This window comes from Dysidea avara, chromosome 4, assembly GCF_963678975.1.
Source record: "Dysidea avara chromosome 4, odDysAvar1.4, whole genome shotgun sequence".
In the NCBI taxonomy this organism is placed as follows: Eukaryota; Metazoa; Porifera; class Demospongiae; order Dictyoceratida; family Dysideidae; genus Dysidea; species Dysidea avara.
The window spans coordinates 24,511,340-24,534,100 of NC_089275.1; the positions used below are offsets into that span (position 1 = coordinate 24,511,340).

The following is a 22,761-nucleotide window of genomic DNA, read 5'->3' on the forward strand; positions in this document are numbered from 1 at the left end:
TCCTTTTACCATAGGTGTAAAGGATCTATGCTTTTACGAATACTTGGCACGTTAAACTTATTAATTTTTCGCTGCATGGAGAGAAGAACCGTTTGTTTTCAAGTGGTGCTGGTGACGCCATCAGGAAAATTCCCCAGACACGCCCAGACCGGCTAAATTAAATTTTGATAAATGAAAGCCGTGCAAACTCTGATCTGTTCACTCATCACAAACAATCGCGGATTTCAGAATGTTGTTTCTCTTCGCAAAACCTTCCTTGTTCCTGATTTGTGTAGTTAAACGATCGGAGTCAAATCGCTGCGAGGATCTCTGCTGATCGAACTAGTCTCGCGTGGCCAGACCGCTTTTTCTCAGCACGGCGCTTATCGATTAAAATTATAAGCGCCTGCTCGAAAAAGCAGGCGCTTATAATTTTAATCGATAAGCGCCGTGCTGAGAAAAAGCGGTCTGGCCACGCGAGACTATGATCGAACTGCTGATACAGTGATAACCGTCTATGATGTCAGTGGCCCATACATTGACGAATACTCTTAAAGAGTTTGAAGGCTATTTTACACCCCATGTGATCAGGAATGTGAAAGAAATAGGCAGAGACGAAGTCGAAAGAAAATACCGCGAGGGTGCAGACGCCATTATTGTTGATCTAGATTGGGAAGAGCAACGGTATGTGGGTAAAAAGCTCCACTCGATATTCTTTAAACCCAACACGCAATTGGAAGGGATGAAATGTATGCTTGCTAAGTTTTGTAAGGAGATAAAACTCGTAAGTGAACTTGATCATAAAAATGTCGTCACTTTTGTTGGGGTCTATTACATTACTGCACCCTCCAGTGAAAATTCTTTTTTGCTACCAGTATTGGTCATGGAGAAAATGCCATTTAGTTTGACCAAGTACATTGACACATTCCGGCATATCCCTGAAACTGACATCATTAATATTTTATGCGATGTAGCTAGAGGCTTAATCTATTTACATGATGACAAACGTGTCGTACATGGTGATTTGTCTTCAAACAACATTCTTCTCACTTCAAGTTTTTGTGCCAAAATAGCTGATTTTGGATCAGCCCAAGTGGTCAATCAATCACGTGTTTCAGCTACTCCATTGGTAATACAACCTGGTACTCCTGATTTTATGCCACCAGAGGCATTAATAGATCCTCCATGTTATACAATATCAGTAGATGTGTTCTCATTTGGTTGTGTTATTATCCATATGACCACTTGTAAATGGCCAACTCCTACAGTCATAGTATCAGAAGCTAGTGAACTAGAACGACGACAGGAGTTTATCCTTTTGATGAGAAATTCTCATTTTTTGCTATCAATTGTAAAGAAATGTCTTGACATTAAAGAGAAGAGACCTTCATGTAGAGATCTCTTGCTGTGTTTGTCAGAAATAAGGGCAGCACCAAAAGAGTAAGTACCTAAATTACGCATGTTACGTGAAGTGATTATGTCATTAAGAAACATATAGTAGCTATAGGGATCACGTAGACTTTCTACCAAGATTGCAGTATCTGTCAGTATTACAGTACTAGTGTGCTAGTTGGCATGTATTGTCCAAGAATTGAATTTGGAAAGTAGTTTTTTTGTTTGTTTGTTTTTTGTTTCTGATGTTCAAGCCTTCTTGTATTCATACAATGGCTTATTTACTTAGCATCTCATATGTACTCTAGTTTCCTGTTTTGCTGAATTTAACCTTAGTGTTAGGAAAATTTCAGCATAGAAAATTTTCATCTATTAAAATTTTGACGCAGCATATTTTTGTCGCTAGCATAATCAACAAAAAATTTTGGACGGAACAACTATACATTAATAGCTATTTGTATGTGCAAATTATTTGTATATATATATATATATATAGTTAAGAATAATTCGTCGTTTTAATTTTCGTTGATACAGCCAGCGATGAAAAATTTTTGACGACAAATTTTTCCTGATTTACGGTAGTCTATACATTTATACTATTTGGTGACCATTCTAGCTTTCACCTCAGATTTTGCCACCCTATCATGATTTTTGTCTAACAAGCCCGGCAAAACTACTTCCTTTCACAATGTCACTGTTGTTAAGTTTATTGTTAATAAAGGTACATCTGCTTGGGTGCAGCGTGTAAAGGGACTTGTATGTAGTGTTACATTCTGCAGTCATCTGTTAATGTTTGTTTCAATGTCATGACAAGTGTCTTAGTTAGCTATATTATACACCTATAGTCTGAAAAGGGCCTTGACTTTGGTCTTTAGCTGTACTCATTCTTCACAACTCCAACCACATGAGTGATGATTGAATCTAGTGATGTGGCTTTAACCAAGTCTGACCACAATCACTGAACTTGTCAAAGGTACTTGTTTTCTACTTCACGTAAAGCATGGGGCCACTGCTTCACTGAAGCAGCTACTCACCTGAAATGAGTTGGTAAACCATAGTTTCTGTAATGAGCGATTGCAACTTGCTTGGCTGACTTGCCTGCATTAAAGGACTTTTTGATAAACAGTTCTGAAATTTAAAGGGCTTCACAGTGCTACTAACGAGTGCTCAGGTGAACGCAAACCAACTATGTATATCAAGAGTTCGTATTATGAACTCTTGTATTATATATGGCAAACAATGCTTTATTGCCCACTCTTTGTGGACAACAAAGCACAGTTGCCCACGTGCTCTAGTGCGGGATAAAAGTAGCCCGCGGCGCTCATGCCAGTATGACTAATCACCCAAGTCGGTGAAGGCTGATACCCCTCGCTGCGCTGAGTGGTCAATCACCCCAGCCAACACTAGTTCTACTACTGGATTGCTTTTATAGACTTACCTAAATGTTTCGATGATGGGTGGGAGAAGGTAACATTGCTGTTACGTTTGTTAATATAAACAGACAAGTCCTGGAGATATCATGGAAATACTTCACCATGTGTCACAATAGAATCGATTGTGGATTACTACCCAAACCTGCCATAATTCGCGATGAACTTCTATTATGCCGCCAAACTATGGTGAACTACGTGTGAGTTACTTTGTTAAACTAGTTTGTGTGCATTCAGGCTGCTAATAGTTCATGCAACGCATGTTAATTACAAGTCCTAGTGTATGGTGAAGCTACACGGCTAGAAACTTCCATAAATCATTTAAAGCATTGCCTTGCTCATGCTCTATGAAAAATAAAGCATTTGGCGCTTGGCCTCTTACTTTATTTTTCATATAGCACTCACGGCAATGCTTTAACATGTACATATAAAATGGCCTGTACACCTTCATCAGCTAGTGGACATGGATATCAGGCTGTATATGACTGAAGTAGGAATTAAATGTCCACTGTTAATAGGTGAGACTGTATTGTTGTTTTGTGGCTTTTCGTTTCTGTAATTCCTGTAATTTTCTTTTACTTATTTTGTTGCTAAGGTAATGCTCTATGGTAGCTAAAAGCTGTCAATTTTATCCTTTATGTACTATAGAAGAGACATGGATGAGGATAATTTGGACCAAGCATATAAAATGATTAGAAAAATTGGCTTGAAAGAAACTATGCAATATTTGTTCAACAATGCACTGGAATCTTCTCCACTCATTCCTATTCAAAAAGATTTGCATGGCATTGAGCCTGGTGACCATCTGGTTTACAAGACTATGAGTGGATGGAAAATACATTTTTATGTGGTTGCAAATCTAGGCAATGGTAAAATCAAGGTGATTGGTGCCTTTCTTGAAGGAAATAATGATCCGTTTATTGAAGAAAAGCTCGTATTTGATCCAAACAAAGCTGAGCAGTTGAAAATTGACATTAAAATCCTTTATAAAGCTCAAATTATATTAGGACATGGCAACATTAGCAAGAAGCTATACAAGGCTGTGGCTAATCTCAATGAAGAACAAGAGCGTTTGGAACATTTCAAAATGCATAGGAATAAATATAGTGTTCTGTACAACAATTCTGAGCATTTTGTGATGTTTGTGAAAACAGGAATAGCCAAATGCCAAATGAGCAAAGAAATTGTGAACATCTTTAAAAAGTTTCTGTTTGTACAAGCCATTGAAAGTAACAACTTGGATACATTCCAGTCCATGATTAAAAGCTATAAATGGATGAGTGCAACTGCCAATTCACAATATGATGACTTGTTAGCAAATGAAGTACGGAAAAATGCTCTGTTGAGTGCTACGAGAGAAGTAATGGTACAGGTCTCAAAAGAAGTTTTAGAGGAGACTAGCAAGGCTGCCACACTCCAGTCAACTGTAAATGCTGCTAAAACCATAATTGCAGGGCAAGTGTCTAAAGAATTATTAGAAGAGAGTGGAAAAGCAGTGACATCACATGCATCAAAGAATGCTGCTTCTGTTGTTGCACAAGTCACAAAAGAAGCAATAAATCAAGGAGCAACATCTACAACTTCAGAGACTATCAAAAATGCAGCAGCAACTGCAGTTCAGAACAATCTTAAAATGTCTGTTGTTGCTGGAGTAGCCTTTGAAAGTGCTATGTATTCTTTTAAAATGAGCAAAGCTGTCTATAAGCATATGAAAGGCCAGATGGATGGAGAAGAATTTATTGGCTATACTGTAGAACAAACAGCCACATCTAGTGGTAGTGCAGCAGGTGGAATTAGCGGGTCAGTAGCAGGAGCTGCAGCTGGGGCTGCATTAGGGTCTGTTGTTCCTGTACTGGGCACTGCAGTAGGTGGTCTATTAGGAGGATTGATTGGTGGAATAGGAGGAGGTGTGGGGGGTAGTCTTCTTGGGAAAGAAGCTGGCAGAGTAGTCAATTCCATGCGAGAAAGCAAAGATTGGCAATTAGAAATTAAGAACATTGGTGACATTGCTATTTGCCCAAATAACCAACTTATTGTTGTGGATCAGTCAGTATCACAAGCATTTGTGTTTGACGGTGGATTATCATTGATAAAAGTACTTACATTTAAAGGAGATGGTACAATAACTCAACCATCATGTGTTGCAGTGTGTGATGTAATTGCCATCAGCGACAGGAAGAAACATGTTGTAAAAATCTTTTCGTTTGAAGGAACTCACCTATCAACGATAGGATCAAAAGTAGGGAGCAAAATAGGCCAGTTTGACTATCCCTTGGGATTATCCTTTAATAGCAAAAGAATACTGTATGTAGTAGACTTTTACAACTGTAGAGTGCAGGCTTTTGATACTAACAAGTGCAATGCGTTCTGTGGTATGGTTGGTTCTGAAGGATCCAATCCTGGACAGTATCAGCACCCAGAGTACATTGCTATAGACAACAGTGATCATGTATATGTGACTGACTACAGCAGTAACTGCATTAACATGTACAGTGGAGTTGATCATATTTTCCTATGTAAAATTGGCTGTAACAGACCATGCACCATAGCTTTCAGTCCAGACAATCATTTGATAGTTGGTGATTACGAGAATAATTGTCTCTGTATGTTTGGTCCACCACAGAAGCAACGCTACTCTCGTGAGATGACCAGCATATTTGGAAATAAAGGTGAAGACAGAGGAGAATTTAATGAAATATGTGGTTTAGCTGTTAATAACCAAGGCACTATCTATATAGCAGACAGTAAAAATGATCGTCTACAAATAATAGGAACTAGCATGTGGAGAAAACTATAAAATTGAAGAAATTCATTCAACATGTATTATTACTGTACATTTAGTATTGTATCTGGTACGTGCATTTATATAGTTGTATTGTTGTTTGTTTGGTCAAGATATATGCTGCTTTTTGTTCCAAAATTAACAAATGTGTCAATCAAAGTCTCACAGAATTGTATTATTAATATATTACTGTTGTATTGCAGTGTATCAGACTTGGACTTTCTGTTCTGTTTCAAACAAATGGTTTATAGTATGTTAAAAAAAGAAAATAGTTGATTATTTTCAAACAGTGGGTGGTATCATCACACATACAGAGGTTAGTCAGTTTGGTCGACTTCTAAAACACTGTTCAATGTTTTTCTGTCATTAGCTGCTGCAGTACTTCTTCCTAACACTTCTACATAATTAGCTGGAACTAGCCTACAACGATTAGTTGTAGTTATCACAACAAATAATAAAGATTTCATACCCAATTTTGTTATTCTTTGCTGCTAATATCCAGCCTCTCACTCTTGGTTGATTTTCTGATGGTGCCAAAATCTAATCAAAAATATACAAGCAAACAGAAGTCACTTAAGATCCAGAAAACACTACACCAACCAGTTAAAATGCTTCAGCTACTGACAGTGGGCTGTCTAAGGAAATTGTTGGGCTGTATATCCACCCAGTTGTTGGCATAAAAAAGTATATCTAACACTGCAGCTACTTTAACTGGCTTTAAATATTTGACGTTAAAATATACACTAAGACTATACCATTAAGGTACTTTTGCTGTTAAAGATATTTCTAGGGTGGATTTTAGAGATGAAATTTTGGGGGGCGTGCATGATCCGTATTATGTAGTAGATACAGAATATAAATTACAGGTGCTTCCATAACTTTGTGTATACATTAGTTTACAGAATTGGGATTTGGTAAGTTTACATATCCACCAAGTACAGTTTCACTCTGTATTCACAACACGCATGCACACAACACACACACACAAACCAGCAGTATGATGGAAAGACGTTTATTGGTGTACATGTACTATGCACGGTTTTGCCTAGATAGTTGTTGCACTTTTATGATAGCGTGTGCATATATTTGTAATAACAGCTTTTGCATGTGGTTTCCTGCAAATAGAGGACATATGACAAGATCATAATTTGATAAATCAGTGTTCACACTTGGAAATTTACACAGATTGCAAACGACATAGTAAAATTGTCTTTAATTTATATAACCAAAACCTACACGTGCCAATACTGAAAAAAAGAAGCCAAAACCTGAATTGTACTCTGCCTGTGTTACTGCCTGCCCACCTGACCACGGTTGCAAGGCTAGAGACTAAATGACACATCATATATGACCACCAATTTTGCCACAATTGCAAACTCACCAGTGGCATGTGCCTTTCAGGGTTCGACAAGTGATTACCCTTTGTGCCTTGCCTTTTCTTTTATCTTCAATCAAGCTAATCGGATGGCTGCAGGCTTGAGGCTGCCCAGGTCCAGTCATGGATTTTTTCTCCTTTCTGTACCTTTTCAAACATACTTTATCTAACAACTTTAAACAGGCTGTAGGACCAGGTGTCATACACACCTTCAGCACTTGTGCTGTAAAGTCTTAATAAATAAGAAAAAATAAAAAGCTGGTCATCTTCCTTCATGCTATGAAACTGTATCGAGGTGTTAATTTTCCGTATTGGCACTTCCCTTATTTAAATGCCACAAATTTATTTAAAAGTGCTCACGTTGTTTTGTTAAGAGATATTACTGGTAGACAGTTGGCAGACACTGTAACGGACCCCTTCACTTATGAACCTGATCTGGCAATCGAGTGACACACTCCTTTACGACCTAGCTGAACTAATAATGATCGAGGGACATGCCCCTTAATGATTTAGCTGTATTTGTAGCGATTGACAAGTCTCTTATCAGTAGCATGGTGAAAAACAGGACATGGAAAGACCATGTCCCTTAAACATCACTTATAGTTCTGTATACTCTAATAAAGCAGTTACCCTAACATGTTTGATATCCTAATAGAACAGTCACATGTGTATATTATAGCTATAAAAATATTTGGAAATGGTGCAAACTATATGAGATGGTCACATATGTATTTATAAAATCACCAACCAATTCTTCACCACTAGTAAAACTGATTTCATCAGGTTTGTTGCTATTGAAGTCATACAATGTTTTTCCAATGACATGATTTCCACCTGCACTGGCCCTACAATGTTGTACACCATACCCATCATGTACTATAAACTATACACATTGTACTCACCAGTTAGGTACAACTGCAGGAGATGGTGATTGCAGTAATGTTATCAGTTTATACATCAACCATGGGATGCCGAAAATAACAACAAAGAACATCAGAGTTGGCCAAGCCCTTTGTCTGAAATAAATTTGTTTATTTCTATGTCCAATAGAATTTCAAATTGGACAATAGCACAGTATGGTTGATATGGTGGTGTCTCTGTTCCTTATTAACAGGGATAGGCATGCTGTAGTTAGAACACAATGGCAATAAGGCTATTTGTCAAATTTGTTAATAAACGAACACTGGAAAGGCGCAATCACATGAGTTTCTCCACCAACGGAAATAATTCATGTATGAATACAAAAGGAACTTGCTAACACATGATAAGGATGTTTTGCTCCTAAAGCTATAACTATATTTATTTCTGGTTGTATTATAGCCACCATTGACTCCCACATTAAAAGGCACATGTAGTTCAAAATATTAAAAGACTAGTTATATTGAATTATTGACATGATTATTTGCTACCTGTTTGTGTTGTGTCCACTAGGTGAATGTGACAGTACTGTCTCATCCCAAGCATTCTCCTAAAAGACATGTACTGTTTTAACACATACTGTATCAATACACACAGTAGAGTCTAGCACAGCTCAAGAAGCCAGCAAGCCATGCCGGTGTGTTGCTATAAACATGGACAATGACACTATTTCACCCCCACACATGCTACTCCATGTGATGCATGGAGTTCCCACACACCGAGTTTGCCTGGGCCATTCTTGAGATATGCACATCCAAATTTTCATTAAATGGTCTCTTTTTTCCCCTTCCTTTTTATTTGCAAACTGCCATAAATACCACCCATTAAATTTTGCACATGTACAGTGTAAAGAGGTCTAAAGGCAAATCTACACCGTAACTTTGGTGCAAATCAGATCTACACCAAAACAGCCAACTTGTGAAAAAGGCTTCAGCCCCCAGCCCAAAAAATCCAGAGTGAAAAGTTGTGAAATCAAAGATGGTGATAGCTAAGAAATGTGATGTTAGCATCAATCATTTTTAATGACAGCTTTGTAATCATTAAAAGAGACAATTTGCATTATAAAGACATAGCAGCCATTTCTTGCAGTAGAGTGGCTAAGCAACAAATTTTGCAAAAAAAAATCATTCACTTTGTAACAAATTTTCTGTGAAAGTTCAGTAACATATAAAAACGATTTCAGACATCAATATTTGGAACTTTCTAAACTGCGTTAGCCATTTCTATCTGGCCGGGAAGCCATACAAGTATATTCAAATTGTTTTTTGTGTGATAAATTATTACCGATCCAATCAGAAATTCTTTCAAAACAAGGTAAAATAAACTGTTTTAGACTATGGTACAGCTCATTTAGAGGGTTACTAAATCACTTAGTCACTGACATGCTCATTTAGTCACCTACACATGTTCATTAGTAACCCGCCCTCAGGCAATTTTGTACTTGAAAATAATTATAACACGAAAGATACACTGGAGTACTTGATAATACTGTGATACAATTCTCCTCCGTGTTCTGCGAATAACTCTGGACAAATAGTAGACTAAACGGCGTATCTACTGTAGCTCTAGCCGTTACTCTGGTTACCGGTAGAATAATTATTTTTGTGGGCGCTGTAAGGACTTCAGGAAGAAACCGTTCTGCCGTTCTGCATTGCCCACCCTAATGCTCTGGCTATAAAGGTATGTACTTTAAACCATAGTCTAAATAAGTTAGACACCGCGACCAACGGGAACTAAACGATTTAGTAACCCCTCTGGCCCTTAGTAGCGTCCTTGCTGCGCTCGGGACGCTACAGCCTCAGGCCATCGGGGTTACTACATCGCTTAGTTCCCTTGGTCTTGGTGTCTAACTATTATTTAGTTGCTCTCCTAAAGGTGCCAATATATTCTCAGTGTAAATAGTACAAGCACAATCCAATAGAAATAATATGTTGCACATCTATGGCTTAGTATAGCATAACCTTCCACACTTCTTAAGATTGCAACCTAATCTGGACATCTCCCTTGATCAGCTTTTGGATCTGGCTATATCCTTTGCTTTCCTATGAAGCCAAAAAAATTTCTATTAAGTACTTTTATGGCTTCCCATATCTTTTGTATTGGCTGCTCTACTGCCACCCAGTGGCAGATACAGGGGGGTTGCAATGGTTTCAGCTGAAACCTCCTCTGAAAATAGCGCACACCCCTAATTTATTTACGACTCGTCGTGTGGGTGATAAAGTCACCACGAGTTATACATAGTATATTATATTAGGACTTTTTCTACTGGTGAAACTTCATACTTTAAGGCGTTCAACAGTAAGTAGTGACCAGTGACCTTTTTTTTAAGTCTTCGACTTACAGCTAGGCTGAAGTTGAGTGGAATCTGAAACCACCTTTGAAAATTTCTAGATCTGCCACTGCCACTATTGATTTGATACATGCTTCCCAGGGAGAAATGAGTTGCAAGATTCTTGCAAGGCTGCAAGTGACTTGCAAGAAACTTATGAAGATAGAACTTACAAAGAATAGACTTGCAAGAATCTTGCAAGAAAAGGGACATTTTCTGTGCAAGAATCTGACTTGCAAGTCTTGCACATGATTTTTCCCTGGGTTGCTGGATGAAAGTTCTATTACGATGCTGTACTATTAGAGTGACTGTTCTATTAGAGTATCTCGATCACACACGTCAGGCTTTAGCATTATAATTTAGTAGCTGGTCAGCAATTTATTTTCTTCAAATTGATCCTGTACATAATTAGTTGTCTTTACAAATCTCAATTGCGTGCTAGCTACCCATGCTTCAATATTTTGTTGTGTGATTTCAATTAACTCACAAAAAGTTTGAGGTACAGGGGTATACAATGGTTACAACTTATCAGTGTACTGTAGATAGATTAACTAGTATAGGTATAGAGTGCTTTTGGTGATATAAAATTAGTCACTGCATGAAATCAAAGGCACACACAGTCACTCTAATATTAAAAGTAGAAAAATAGTAGCTTTGTGACAACAAAACAGTAATTATCCATGCACTTAGATGACTTCACATAGCGTACTGCTTTTAGACAAGGAAATAACTACTGTTTCTCACCCTTGTTAGCTAAATAATAGGGTTTATAATGTGGCTTGATCATTGGACAGTGTCCTCAAGATATCTAGTTCAGTTGTATATCGGTGTATCGTATCGGTTTTTAGCAGCAATATCAGCTCCCACCGATATAGTAGAAATGTCCATATCGGCCACCGATACGATATGTATCGGTATATCGGTACACCTCTACACACTACCTATCCAGAGTGATGACCATGGCCACCATACCAGCACTACCACTATCCACCTTTCTTACTTTATAAAAATTTCTAGATATGAGAATCCACACAAAAACAGCTAATAACTACACCAACAAATATGTAAATGGCAGCTCCACAAGGAGTGACAACACTAGTTTAACATGTTAGTATCCATGGTAATAAAGCTTTGGTTGGTAAAGCAGCATCCAAGTGTTATGAAATCAAACGAAGCTTTGAACTATTTGTCTCAACCCTATACTATACCTGTTATTTCTTTGCTTTCTAATCATCAAAGGGCGCTGCTACAATGGCTATCCTATGTACACACCAAATTTCCATAAGCAGTTAACCCTGTAGCTGTGACAGAAGTTTTGCAAATAAATGTTCAAAGTACTGTGGACACTTTATCAGATTCCCTGCAAACTTAGCATGTTAACTCACCTTCATAAAAAAAAATATATGCTCATTATTTGTAACATGTGTATGTTGCAAGAAGAAAGAAAACACAATTTTCACACCCGCAGTGCATAGCTCCATGGTCATAATATATAAAGGTTGCAACCATACAGTATGAAATGGCTGTAACAATGTTAAGTGTCAATAAGGGACAACAGTGCTATACACTAACATCATTGATTCATATAATCGCAACTATTGACACCACTTTAGATTTCACAACTATAACTTTTACAAGACTGTACCCTTGCTATTTGGCTGCTTTGGTTTACTATTACCACTATTCAAAGTATATAATGTACTTACAGATGTTTCAAACTGTCTTAGTCTCAGAAATATCATGATTCTTCTCAACCAGTACTGTAATCTTCTGAGTAACTGAATAGCACTAATAACCTCCCAAATATGATTTCTACAACAAATGTACAACAAATGTACAACAAATGGTACGTGTCTGATGTTACATAACACACCTGCCCACCCATACCATATTATATGGCTCTATTTGATTATTTAGTATTTGCTTCAAAGGAAATATATACTATGCGGAAATCAGTGTGTACAGTACCAGATCACTTATACCACATGTTGCCTCAACTATTCAGTGCTTGAAATAAGCAAAGCAAAGCAAAAACAAAACAAAAAAATTCTAGTTCTACAACAAATTTGTCAGAAAAAATGAATACCTTGAAACTGAAACACTGTCAAGTATTTTCTATTGCACATTACGTCCAACCAAATGGAACGTGCTTGGATAAACATCAATTATGGTCAGAAAATGTCAGATGTCTGACCATTATTTCAAACACTGCTATTTACTGCTACTACATAAATAAACATTCACAGAATTGCACGATTTACAAACACAACAGGAGATGAACAAAGCACAGTAAGTGGGTTGTCAGTTCCCCAAAGGTGTATGCATCACATCTAAGTCAAAAATTACATGCTAAGTTTTGTAGCAGTACCATGACCTGAGAACAAGTTACACAATGACCTGTATAGAGCATATCCATTTGACATCACACTAAATATTTTCCGTATAATTACAGGTTATCTTTGTGAATGCGTGAAGCAAGAGTGAGTTACAAGCCAAAGAATGCTACTGAAAATAAGAAAGCTGTGGTGCATTTGCTATGTTATTTGTTGCTTAGTAATATCGCTTCGCAGCTGGAAGAAACAAGGCCATTGTTTCTTCCAACTGCTCGCTGGCTTGTACCGATGGTCCCCTTTATCCCTGTTCTTCCATTGGCTATTACTATAAGTAACTCACTCGGTGTAGCGATTTCCCCCAAGTCTTTCTTTAATTGTGCAAAATCGCAAAAAGTTTCATTTTCTCACATGGGTCCCATTGATTTTTGCCTCAAAAATATGATGTCTAGTAACCGTTACTAACTTAAAATGACGTAAAAAGATGTAAATGGATAAATTCTATAGTAAGCAATTGTCAAATCCAAGCATCTTAGGGAAATTTAAGTATCGTAGTGCTAATCCAGTACCAGCATTAAATATACGGAAACTATAGAGTCTAGAGTGGAATTTCAAGGTGGGCTGCCAATATTTGGGTGTATCCCTACTAGCAAGTACTATTGTACTTATACTGATGACAACAGTTCATAAAGTGCTCTACATTTTTAATGCAAAACTTACTTTATGTTTGAGAAATGTTCAGCAACACCCAACAATGCTCTGAAACAGCTGTGAACAGCAAAATAGGTTGACTCCAACATCATAGCTATCTGTGGGTATAAAGAAAGTAATATGGAATCATGTGTATCAGACACTATGTAATGTATTCTGACCAAACAATAATTGCAATTATATACATATATGTACAGACAACACAAATTCAATTCAAAATCAGGTTGTATTTTGTTGAACAGATTACACAGTGGATTTGATGATGCATATTACACTAGAAGGCACACCACTTATTAGTAACATTAAGGCTCACCGAGCCAACTGCTCCTACTACTGACTCAACTGACTGAAATGCTGATCTTGTGCTCTCCTAACAAATAAAGCACAAATATGAACATCTCAATATAATCATGGTGTTATGCTGGTAAATAATACCTAAAGTAATGTCATAAAATTATGCATCCTATGCTGTTAGTAAATGTTTCTAGTAGCATACGCCACCAATTATTGGCACCATTATTGTAATTCCTTAATTCAATGACATATGAACTTCCAGTTTGAGCCAGTTAACAGAGCAGTCCTTTATCTCTTAAGTAGCACACCAAATTTTAATTATCTCATGTAGTGAACATTTTGCTATAAGGAAAATTGCAAAGCCTATCATGCACCAATTATCGGCATGGGGTATATGCCTATTATTGGCAACTGTACTTTCATGATTACACGAACACAATATGTGCAATTTTGCGTGTAACTCCATGATGCCTCATTGGTTCTTTGTGAAAATTTTATGGGAGGTACAGTCCTTGGATAATCACAGACGTTTTATGAAGATGAGGCCAGCCATTCGAGAGATATTCAGGTTAGATGCAAAAGCATACTGGTCTCCAACATAAAATTACACCATAGCTTGTACACTGTATAGCACTGAATGAGAACAAAATTAGCCTCTATATATTACATATGTACATATTTGCATATACAAGTGTACAAATTTGCGTAAATAATTTGCATAATTAGTATAAAATATAACCTCTGCTTGTCGGACAATAGCATTAGGCTCTCTGTCCTGGTTGTAACCAAAAGTACCCAATGGTCTATAACCACCATATCCACCATATCCACCATAAGCACTACCAACACTTCCTAGTGAATACCCTACAGGACATGTAGTTTCAACACTATAATTATATGTATGGACTAACCTGCTCCAGGGTAGCTGTAATTATTATAACCAGTAAAACCTGTTCCATAGGGTCGTGACAAGTAGCTTCCATTATATCCATAACCTTACAAGTTAAATTCAAGAGTTAAGTATATGGCATAAAATAAGGAGTACATGCAGTTACTGTATAAGCTTTGCAAAGGACATTGTTTTAAATTTTGGGGTAGCATATAGAGCGTATTCACGAAGAAATTATAAACGAAGTGCTTACAATACGTGTGGAAAGAAGCCCAATGCTACAATACAAAAATATCACGTTTTTGCCACCAGACCTGGTACAGCAGCAGCCAATTCATGGCTATGTGGTAATCACCAATGGATGGGTAATAGCATAATAGAAGTACAACCTCGTAGCTAGTCTACTTTCTGATATTGCAACAGAACGTCCCATCTGTTTGCCCACACATGTCACAACATGGCGGGTACTGTGGTGAATATTTCAAAAAGCAGACCAGCTACTTCACTGTGCTTCTAGTATGTCATTATCCTTTAATAGACTATTGCCATACTGCTACAAATTGGTTTTCTCTCTACCTCTGGTGTCAAAAAACTATAAGCCAAAACGAAACAATTCTTCTATGCGTCTTCTCACCATCACAAATTCACTGAATAGGCAGTGTGGTAGTCACCTATCAATGGAGAATAAAGTACTATATACAAGGATATGAGCATAATTAGTATGGTTTCTGAAAAAATGACCATGGAGCCCGCCAAGTTCCTACACAAGATGAAGTGTTTCACTGCTACATCAGGAAGTAGATCAGCAACAAGTTCATGCTTCTAGTATGTTGTTACCCATTCATAGGTGGTTACCACATAGTCACGAAATAGCTGCTCCTGTACAAGGTCTCGTAGAAAAAATGAAGATGCAATTTTTTATTCTATTGTACCATTGGGGCTTTATCCACACGTCTCAAATAAATGCCACACGTGCCTTAAATAAATGCCACACGTGCCTTAAATAAATGCCACATTTGTGACGTCACATGAATACGCTCTATATTGTATTGATGCACCTAGCAAACTTACAGAAGTGCTGATTTTAAACTTTAACTCCTCTCCACACGCCAACCTCAAGATTGAACATACCTGTAGTTGTATGTGAGCAAATTTGACAAAGCCAAGTTTCCACACATGCAGTTCTTTGACTTTAACAAATTGTAACTTGATCACTCAATCAACTGATCATGAGTTAGAATTTTTACACAACTCTAGGTATCATGAAAGGACTGGGCAAACTGAGCCTGATGATGCATTCCTTCAAACTCATAAAACTAGAAGTCTGATTTTCAGTCACAATTTGATCATCTATTATGATTAAAGTACCTGGTAAAGGCAGAGCCTGTATACCAGAAGGCCTTATAAAGGCCTAAGATGTTTATATTAACTGCACTAAGTATGTTTGAAAAAGGTAGAGAAAGAAGAAAAAATCCATGACTGGACCTAGGCAGCCTCGAACCTGCAGCCATCCGATTAACGCTCAAATGCTTACAGGAGTCTGCCAGGCGGTCAGGATATTTTCTTCTTACTATTTTCATGTATTTGTATCCATAGGATCTAGTGATCAAGCAAGTGAAATTATTAGAATACGGAATAGAAACCAACCAACCAATACACTCTGCCCAACACTTATTAAATACGTACAAATCAACTTATTGGTTTTCATACCTGACCCGTATCCTGTTGATCCCAAAGAACTGGGCCTTGGTGGAATGGCTGGAGGTGATCTTGAGCTAGAGCTGGTAAATGACTGAGACTCCACTGACTGCGGAATTAAATTTCTCTTTCTGACTTCCCATGGCTTTTCAGGAGCAGACATGCTAAGTAGTTAATAGTAGGGGGAAAGGTCAGTGATCCTACAACTAGTCCTACAGCCTCGCCTCGCTGCCTCGCCTACAGCTAGTGTCGCGGCGCCCGACTCTACTACGTATCCGGAATTAGACTGACTTCCGTAAATATTAGTTCGCGAACGCAAGATGGCTACTGACGTGAGTTTTACGATTCGGCAGGTGGAGCCAGCAAGAGCAGACGGCACCATCGAAACAAGTGAAACGTTACCAACTACAGAAGCAGCTGAACCACGTGGAGAAGAGGGTGTAAGCAGGCGTGCCCCGAGGCGTGCCACCAGTAAGAGAAAGAAGAAGAAGGAAGAAACTAAAGAAAAGTCAAGGAAACCGCCGGGTTAGTTATAGAAATTAATTCACTGGTGTTATAGTCTATATCAACAAATGCAGTTTTTCACTTTTCGAGGTTCTAGGGTCACAACACTTTGCCAGTTACACGAGTAGTAGTCACGTCCCGAGTCACGTACTCCACTCAGCCAGTTGATACATTTGCACCGGGTTCAACAAGTTTGATCGTTGCTTTGGTTGGTTGCTTGATTTCATCTTTGTTAGTCTTGATTCTTGATCAACAGTATTTTAAAAGCCTTGTGTTGCTAAAAGAGCTTACAAAGCTGATTGCTGCCTTTTCAATTAAGGAATGCCACAAGGTCACTGTTTGGTTACATTTTATACTGTGTTTAATTTTCAACAACCTTGGATTCTTGGTTTACCATGCCCTTAAAAAAAACTCTTTACAGAACTACAACTATTATTAAAAATTGAACTGATTGATCATGATCAAGGTCATTCAATGTTTGCTACATATGCAAATATGTAAAATTGATTAGCTACAAAGTTTATCGCTCAACTCTCATCAATACTGAAATCTGTTATCCTGTAGTGAAAACATACATTAGTGTTGCTAGACAACAACATCCATGGTGTAGCGTAATATTCTTTGTTACTGTATCTGTAACGATCGACCTAGTTTGAATTACTTTCTAACATTTGGCTGGACTGAAGCTGCATGATTCTAAAATGGTGCTGGTAAGTACAGTAGTTCACATAATATATCTTTGGTCCTAGCTAGTGGTAGTCCCTAGTCTCATTCAGATGTTCTTTTGCTTGGCTTGGCTGTAATAATGGTATTAGAAAGAAATATTAAACCAAATCACCATGCAAAAGTGACTTAGTTGATGTACTAAAAATCAGCTGTGAGAGTTTCCAGCAGGGAAGGTTGGACATGCTGTAAATATTATTGAACTTATTTAATTGCATCATTTTATTTAGCATTTCACGTGACCCTCAATAGTTACACTACTAGGCAAATGATGAGTTTGATCAGACTTGATACAAATCACTCTTCACATAAGCTTTAAGGAAATGTACTTTAAAGCGCATAAGGTTTTGGGTGAAAATGCCAAACCCCTCTTTCATGCATATATAACTACATCAGACTGATTATTGTGTATTCATAAAAAGAAATCACTGTTTATATATCGAGACTACTGTTTACTAGCTCCTCTCCATAAAAAGGTCTTAATATATTTTACTTCCTCTGGATGCGGGTGGGGTGGGACAAGACTATATATACAATAAGAAATGCTCACAAGAAAAGTGTAGTCATCATACTACTTGTTGAAAGCAACAGATTGTACAAAAACGATTCTATTGATGATCATTATTGTTACTTGTTAATGTGAAAGTGACTGCCAATCATCATCATCATCACTGTGAGTCTAATTTCTCCATAATGGCAATGTTATTCCAATCATGTACCATTCAAAAACTAATTTATGTATATTGGTATAAGCAAGAGTCATTATATTATGTACTCTTGGTATAAGCCCTACCTACTTTTTGTAGGAATTATATTTCAGTACTTAGTTGTGCAATTGCCACTGCAATATTATTGACATTGCAAGTGCATGTGGGCTTGTACCCGCATTCCTACAGGCTGTACCAACACATACAGTACTGTTATGTAGGTTAAAGGTCTTATAGAAATGTTGGAATACAGTGTATTCTTCATGATGACTGTATCCTTCCTAGTAAAACTTAATGGGTGTGATTGAGAGACTGCTATAGCATGTATGATCTTTGTCATGTCATGCATCAAGAGTTCAACTCTTGGCTTTATTGATTTTTTTTCCATCAGGTTGATGTGTACTCTAATTGATCACTGTGTATACCCTATACTAGTTGTATAGTTACAAAGTGCTCTTGGTTGCTTGGTGTGTTACTGCATTTGTAGGTTTGCCAACTAAGCACAAATAGTATAAGAATGGAATTTCAATGTGCATGCATATGAGTTCTAGTGTTATTATATGTGTTCTGTTTTACATGTACATTGTCTAGGTAACAAATGGCTGCAACAGAAAATCCCTGCTTGCCGGCCAGTCTGGATGGTGAAGCACGTGTTTGTCGTCTTTGTTACTGTGGGCATTATATTCATTGCTTTGGGAATTGGTTTCCTTGTGACCACTGCTCGAGTAAGTGCCAATTGTGTGTACAGAGTATAGCTACAGTACAATACATACATAGGGGATCTAAGTATCTTTGTACTATAGTTAGCACACTGACCATTGCTATAGGTTATTTGGTAGCTCTAGTATGAGCTACTGATCGAGCCTTAAAGAATATTTCTTTTGCAATACATACATAAAGTATGTCATAAAAATTACCTCATTAGTCATATTCTTTGTTTTACAGTTAAAGAATTTCACTTATGAGTATACAAATTGTAGACCAGTTAATCCTCCTGAAGACGTCAACAATAGTTCTACTTGTGAGCAATACTTATACCAGCAGGCTAGATTACCTAACGTTGAACGAAGAGATGAAACCACTTGTGTGTGTATGGTAAACTTCACAATAGATGAAGACATGGATACTCCTGTATTCATGTACTACTCACTCCACAACTACTTTCAGAATCACAGAAGGTGCGTTGTGTGTGTGTGCATGCATATGTGCACAAATACATGTGTACTCCTTTTCTTTATTACTCTAGCTATATGTGCAACAATAAAATTCTGCATGGTTATGCCATAGGTTTGTCAATTCCTGGAGTGGTGATCAGCTACGAGGTGAAGATTTAGAGGATGAAGGTACTTGTGAACCTTTAGACCACAACGACAGTGATGTTACATTCCTACCCTGTGGAGTAATTGCCAACAGTTTCTTTAATGGTAAGACTGTAGAGTACTGAATATGTTATAGATTTACAGTACACTGGGTACTGTTCATAAAATCATGTGTTCTGTGATGAGCTGTTGATCAATACTTTGTATTTGAATATACATGTACTACAGTCTTTCACAGTATGTCCTACAGTCTGCCTTAAATATTTAACTTGTAAATATTTGATCTCCGTTTGGGAAAGATTGAGTCATAGACATAGTATACAAGGCATCCATTCCTTCTCATGCATGTCACTTGTTATAGACATGCTTTGTGTGCATACCTTGGACATGACTAAAACACGGAATAAACCAGAAATCTCACTGGGAGAAAATTCTTTTTACTATACTAGCTTACTGTATAGCTGCTTGAAAACAACGTTGTATGCAACAGTTGCCATGAAGTACTGTAACCTCTGAACAATCTCAGAGTGTGCTTGCGGCCCTTGAGAGCAAGTGCGTATATACCAGGCTACACATATACAGTATGGTATGTGATTATAACTGGTCTGGAATTAGTTTTTAGTTTTTTTTTACACTATTCAACTGTTAGCATTATGGCTTTAAACAAGCTAATATACATGGTTGAAGGGTTGGATTTGTGTTCAGCTTAATAGCTTTGGGGCCTGCTCTACACTTCTGACGTAGTGCATCACGCGTTCATTGTACGTACTGTGGTATGCTAAAAGGCACCTGTTGGGCTGAAGCAACGTTGAATAGTGAAAAAATCGAGCCTATAGCTCTAGCAGTTATCGACTTACGCTTGTCTGAAGGCATTAGTAAGTCAGTCAGGCAATAGAGATTTTTTTTTTTTAAATTTCGTAGCAGCTTATTGTGTTTTAGGTCGTACCTAACCAATAGTCTCTACTAATCAATCCTGCCAAGGTGTCATGAAGGTGTTGTGAGACTGCCATTTTTTTGTGAGAAAGTGCAAACCTTTGTGATCCCTTATATACAGTTACTATCATACAAAGGGTTGGCGTGTTTCCTTATATTACCAAATAGTTACTTACATGGCTAGTTTTGGCCTTACCATTTAGTGTCAGGGTAAATCCTAGGTATCATTTTATTTAATCCTTGTTACAGTACATCACAAGTAGAATGATGTGAATTACATAGCCATAGGATGTACGCTTCAAAAAGTTGTAGTGCTTTAGATCCAGTTTTCTGGACTATGTTAATATTAATTTGATCCTATAGCTTTTGTAAGCAGTGTATATGTACAATATGCATCAACTCTCTACTTCCAACACCCACCTTCGATCCAGTTTCTTTGTAATTTGTGTACCTAGTGCAGACTAGTCTAAATGAAGCTGCAGAGGGCTGTATATTGCACTAGCTTATTCTTCACTGAACTTGTTGATACATGTTGCATTAAATACTGTAGACTATTCTACTTGTACCAAAGTGTGTATGGGTACATTTATTTTGTGTTGTTTACTGTATATAGACACTTTGCAGTTGATCAATCGTGATACATCTGTTGATATCATTGAAGATCGTACTGATATATCGTGGGAGAGTGATCGGGATACTCGCTTTCAAAATGCTGATGGAAATATGACTATTCCACCTACAAGAGGTACTACCCAGCCTAAAAACTGGCAATTTGATATTTCGGAACTGAATAACAGTTTGGAGAATGAGGACTTCATTGTTTGGTTCAGAGTATCTGCCTTTCCAAATTTCATAAAGTTGTACAGTCGTCTTTATGTAATGGGCGGTGATACATTACCTGCAGGAAACTACACTCTTCAAGTGGATTACAGTATCCTTTTTGTTATGCTGAGACAAGTCTTCATCTGTGTGTTATATATTACTTCTTTAACTTGTTGTCAGGATACCCAGTAACTAGGTTTGAAGGTACTAAATACTTGGTACTCTCAGAGAAGTCATGGCTGGGTGGTAAAAACAACTTTTTGGGGATTGCATATATCATAGTTGGCAGTCTCTCCATCGTTGGTGCTGTGGTGCTGATAGTCATTCGCTTGAAGTTTTCAAGATGGTAAGAAATGCTGTTTTGCTTAGTTATCCAAATTTTTGTGTACATGCATTATGCTTATGTGTCAGCTGTCATGTTCTGTTAACCCTTAAACCCGCAGCTGTTTTATAAAACATAAGCACTGAAAACGCATAATCCAGTAAACTGAATCACATGCATCCCTTGTAAAACTAAAGTCCATAATACAGAAACCAATAAAGCTATCTAAAAACAGTAAACACCGTCTTACTCACCGTTAAATTTTGGCTTAAGTAGTCCCATACTTTGTCACTTTCATCCAACCCAGAGCTTCCCGTTTCACTTTGAAAGAGCAATACCTCTGTCTTCCTTCTTCACATAACAATGTACAAATGGCCATAACTTGGCTGTACTTCATCGTATCGACTTGTTCTTGGTATCACGTTGCTCTTCATGTGATGGCGATTCAGTTGATATATAGATATCACATGATTAAGTCATTGTTGAATGAGCACAATGACGATACGATACGAAAGGACACCAAATTATTCAATGCATCTTAGCGGATGAGTTCCTTGTTGTATGTTGAAAGTTTATACACAGTTAGATAGTTTAATGCCCATTAATAAATCTTTTTTCTAAGCGATTTAAACTCATTCATAACATGTAACACCTTCACACCTGAGCCACCCAGGCTACATTTGCAATGTAGCCCAGTTGGCGATTTGCCTGGGCTACCAAAATCAATGTGTGTGTGGGGACCAATTAATACTTGCGTGATTAAACTGAACACTTGTTTCTTTTTCCTACTTTAGGAAAGAGGATGACCGTGATTACATGCACAGAAAACACTGAACAACATGTTGTGTGGAACTATATCTAGCTATAATGTATATTTGTGTATACATAGGAAATACTATGTTGTATTGTGTGCAACTGCACTCTATCAAGGTGTATTTTGTACTAGTGAATAGTTGTTTACAAGTACTGCTAATGTGTAAGGCTGTTTCTGTCTTTGTCAGTTTGGTAACTCAGCAACCAAAGTACATAATGATATTAGCAAAATTTAGTAATACAGTAACACAGATTGTTGTATTCTGTACTGAAATTTTCTGTTCAAGGTGCATAACAGACAATAGGGAACAAGTGCTAAATGCAAAAAAAAATTAGGAAGCCAAGGCCAAGGGGCATAGTAATACATGCTGTATAGCATAAATATTTCAAAAGGGGAAATTTTTTTTTTGCTGATTTCGTGGTTTGGGGGTTATCAAAAAATTTTTTCCTTGAAATATTTAGACCTTCATATAGTCATAATACATTTTGGG

At 37.4% G+C, this 22,761-nt stretch overlaps 3 protein-coding genes across 4 annotated transcripts; 2 read left to right on the plus strand and 1 right to left on the minus strand.

Annotated features, from left to right (window-relative positions):
* Nucleotides 1-435: 435 nt before the first annotated feature.
* LOC136254471 (uncharacterized) lies at nucleotides 436-5,742 on the plus strand. Of its 2 annotated transcripts, XM_066047164.1 has the most exons (3): nucleotides 436-1,419; nucleotides 2,921-3,001; nucleotides 3,450-5,742. In XM_066047164.1, exons 1-3 carry the CDS (start codon nucleotides 497-499, stop codon nucleotides 5,596-5,598), a joined length of 3,153 nt encoding a protein of 1,050 aa, XP_065903236.1. In that variant the 5' UTR covers nucleotides 436-496; the 3' UTR covers nucleotides 5,599-5,742. The 2 variants fall into 2 exon arrangements, with proteins under 2 accessions (XP_065903236.1, XP_065903237.1); XM_066047165.1 differs by lacking the exon at nucleotides 2,921-3,001.
* A 96-nt stretch (nucleotides 5,743-5,838) lies between these two features.
* LOC136254473 (peroxisomal membrane protein PEX13-like) lies at nucleotides 5,839-16,410 on the minus strand. Its single transcript, XM_066047167.1, has 11 exons — nucleotides 16,140-16,410; nucleotides 14,452-14,535; nucleotides 14,280-14,404; nucleotides 13,560-13,616; nucleotides 13,256-13,344; nucleotides 11,912-12,017; nucleotides 8,368-8,426; nucleotides 7,861-7,974; nucleotides 7,707-7,803; nucleotides 6,053-6,123; nucleotides 5,839-6,003 (listed from the first exon to the last, which is right to left on the minus strand). The coding sequence occupies exons 1-11, from the start codon at nucleotides 16,288-16,290 to the stop codon at nucleotides 5,901-5,903; spliced, it is 1,056 nt and encodes a 351-aa protein (XP_065903239.1). The 5' UTR covers nucleotides 16,291-16,410; the 3' UTR covers nucleotides 5,839-5,900.
* On the plus strand, nucleotides 16,411-22,423 carry LOC136254472 (cell cycle control protein 50A-like). Its single transcript, XM_066047166.1, has 7 exons — nucleotides 16,411-16,652; nucleotides 18,653-18,786; nucleotides 19,007-19,239; nucleotides 19,349-19,485; nucleotides 20,927-21,244; nucleotides 21,316-21,481; nucleotides 22,252-22,423. Exons 1-7 carry the CDS (start codon nucleotides 16,448-16,450, stop codon nucleotides 22,289-22,291), a joined length of 1,233 nt encoding a protein of 410 aa, XP_065903238.1. The 5' UTR covers nucleotides 16,411-16,447; the 3' UTR covers nucleotides 22,292-22,423.
* The last annotated feature ends 338 nt before the right edge of the window (nucleotides 22,424-22,761 follow it).

What these genes read in the sequence shown, in the direction of transcription:
- LOC136254471 (XM_066047164.1), top strand. Translation starts at nt 497, where the DNA reads ATGATGTCAGTGGCCCATACATTGACGAATACTCTTAAAGAGTTTGAA. An exon ending in ATAAGGGCAGCACCAAAAGA is followed by an intron (nt 1,420 to 2,920) that starts GTAAGTACCTAA and finishes GTGTCACAATAG; the next exon opens with AATCGATTGTGGATTACTAC. An exon ending in CAAACTATGGTGAACTACGT is followed by an intron (nt 3,002 to 3,449) that starts GTGAGTTACTTT and finishes TATGTACTATAG; the next exon opens with AAGAGACATGGATGAGGATA.
- LOC136254472 (XM_066047166.1), top strand. Translation starts at nt 16,448, where the DNA reads ATGGCTACTGACGTGAGTTTTACGATTCGGCAGGTGGAGCCAGCAAGA. An exon ending in AAAGTCAAGGAAACCGCCGG is followed by an intron (nt 16,653 to 18,652) that starts GTTAGTTATAGA and finishes TACATTGTCTAG; the next exon opens with GTAACAAATGGCTGCAACAG. An exon ending in TACTTTCAGAATCACAGAAG is followed by an intron (nt 19,240 to 19,348) that starts GTGCGTTGTGTG and finishes GTTATGCCATAG; the next exon opens with GTTTGTCAATTCCTGGAGTG.
- LOC136254473 (XM_066047167.1), bottom strand. Translation starts at nt 16,290, where the DNA reads ATGTCTGCTCCTGAAAAGCCATGGGAAGTCAGAAAGAGAAATTTAATT. An exon ending in GAACATTTCTCAAACATAAA is followed by an intron (nt 12,018 to 13,255) that starts GTAAGTTTTGCA and finishes CATTTGTTGTAG; the next exon opens with AAATCATATTTGGGAGGTTA. An exon ending in TTACTAGTGGTGAAGAATTG is followed by an intron (nt 6,124 to 7,706) that starts GTTGGTGATTTT and finishes ATTTTTGATTAG; the next exon opens with ATTTTGGCACCATCAGAAAA.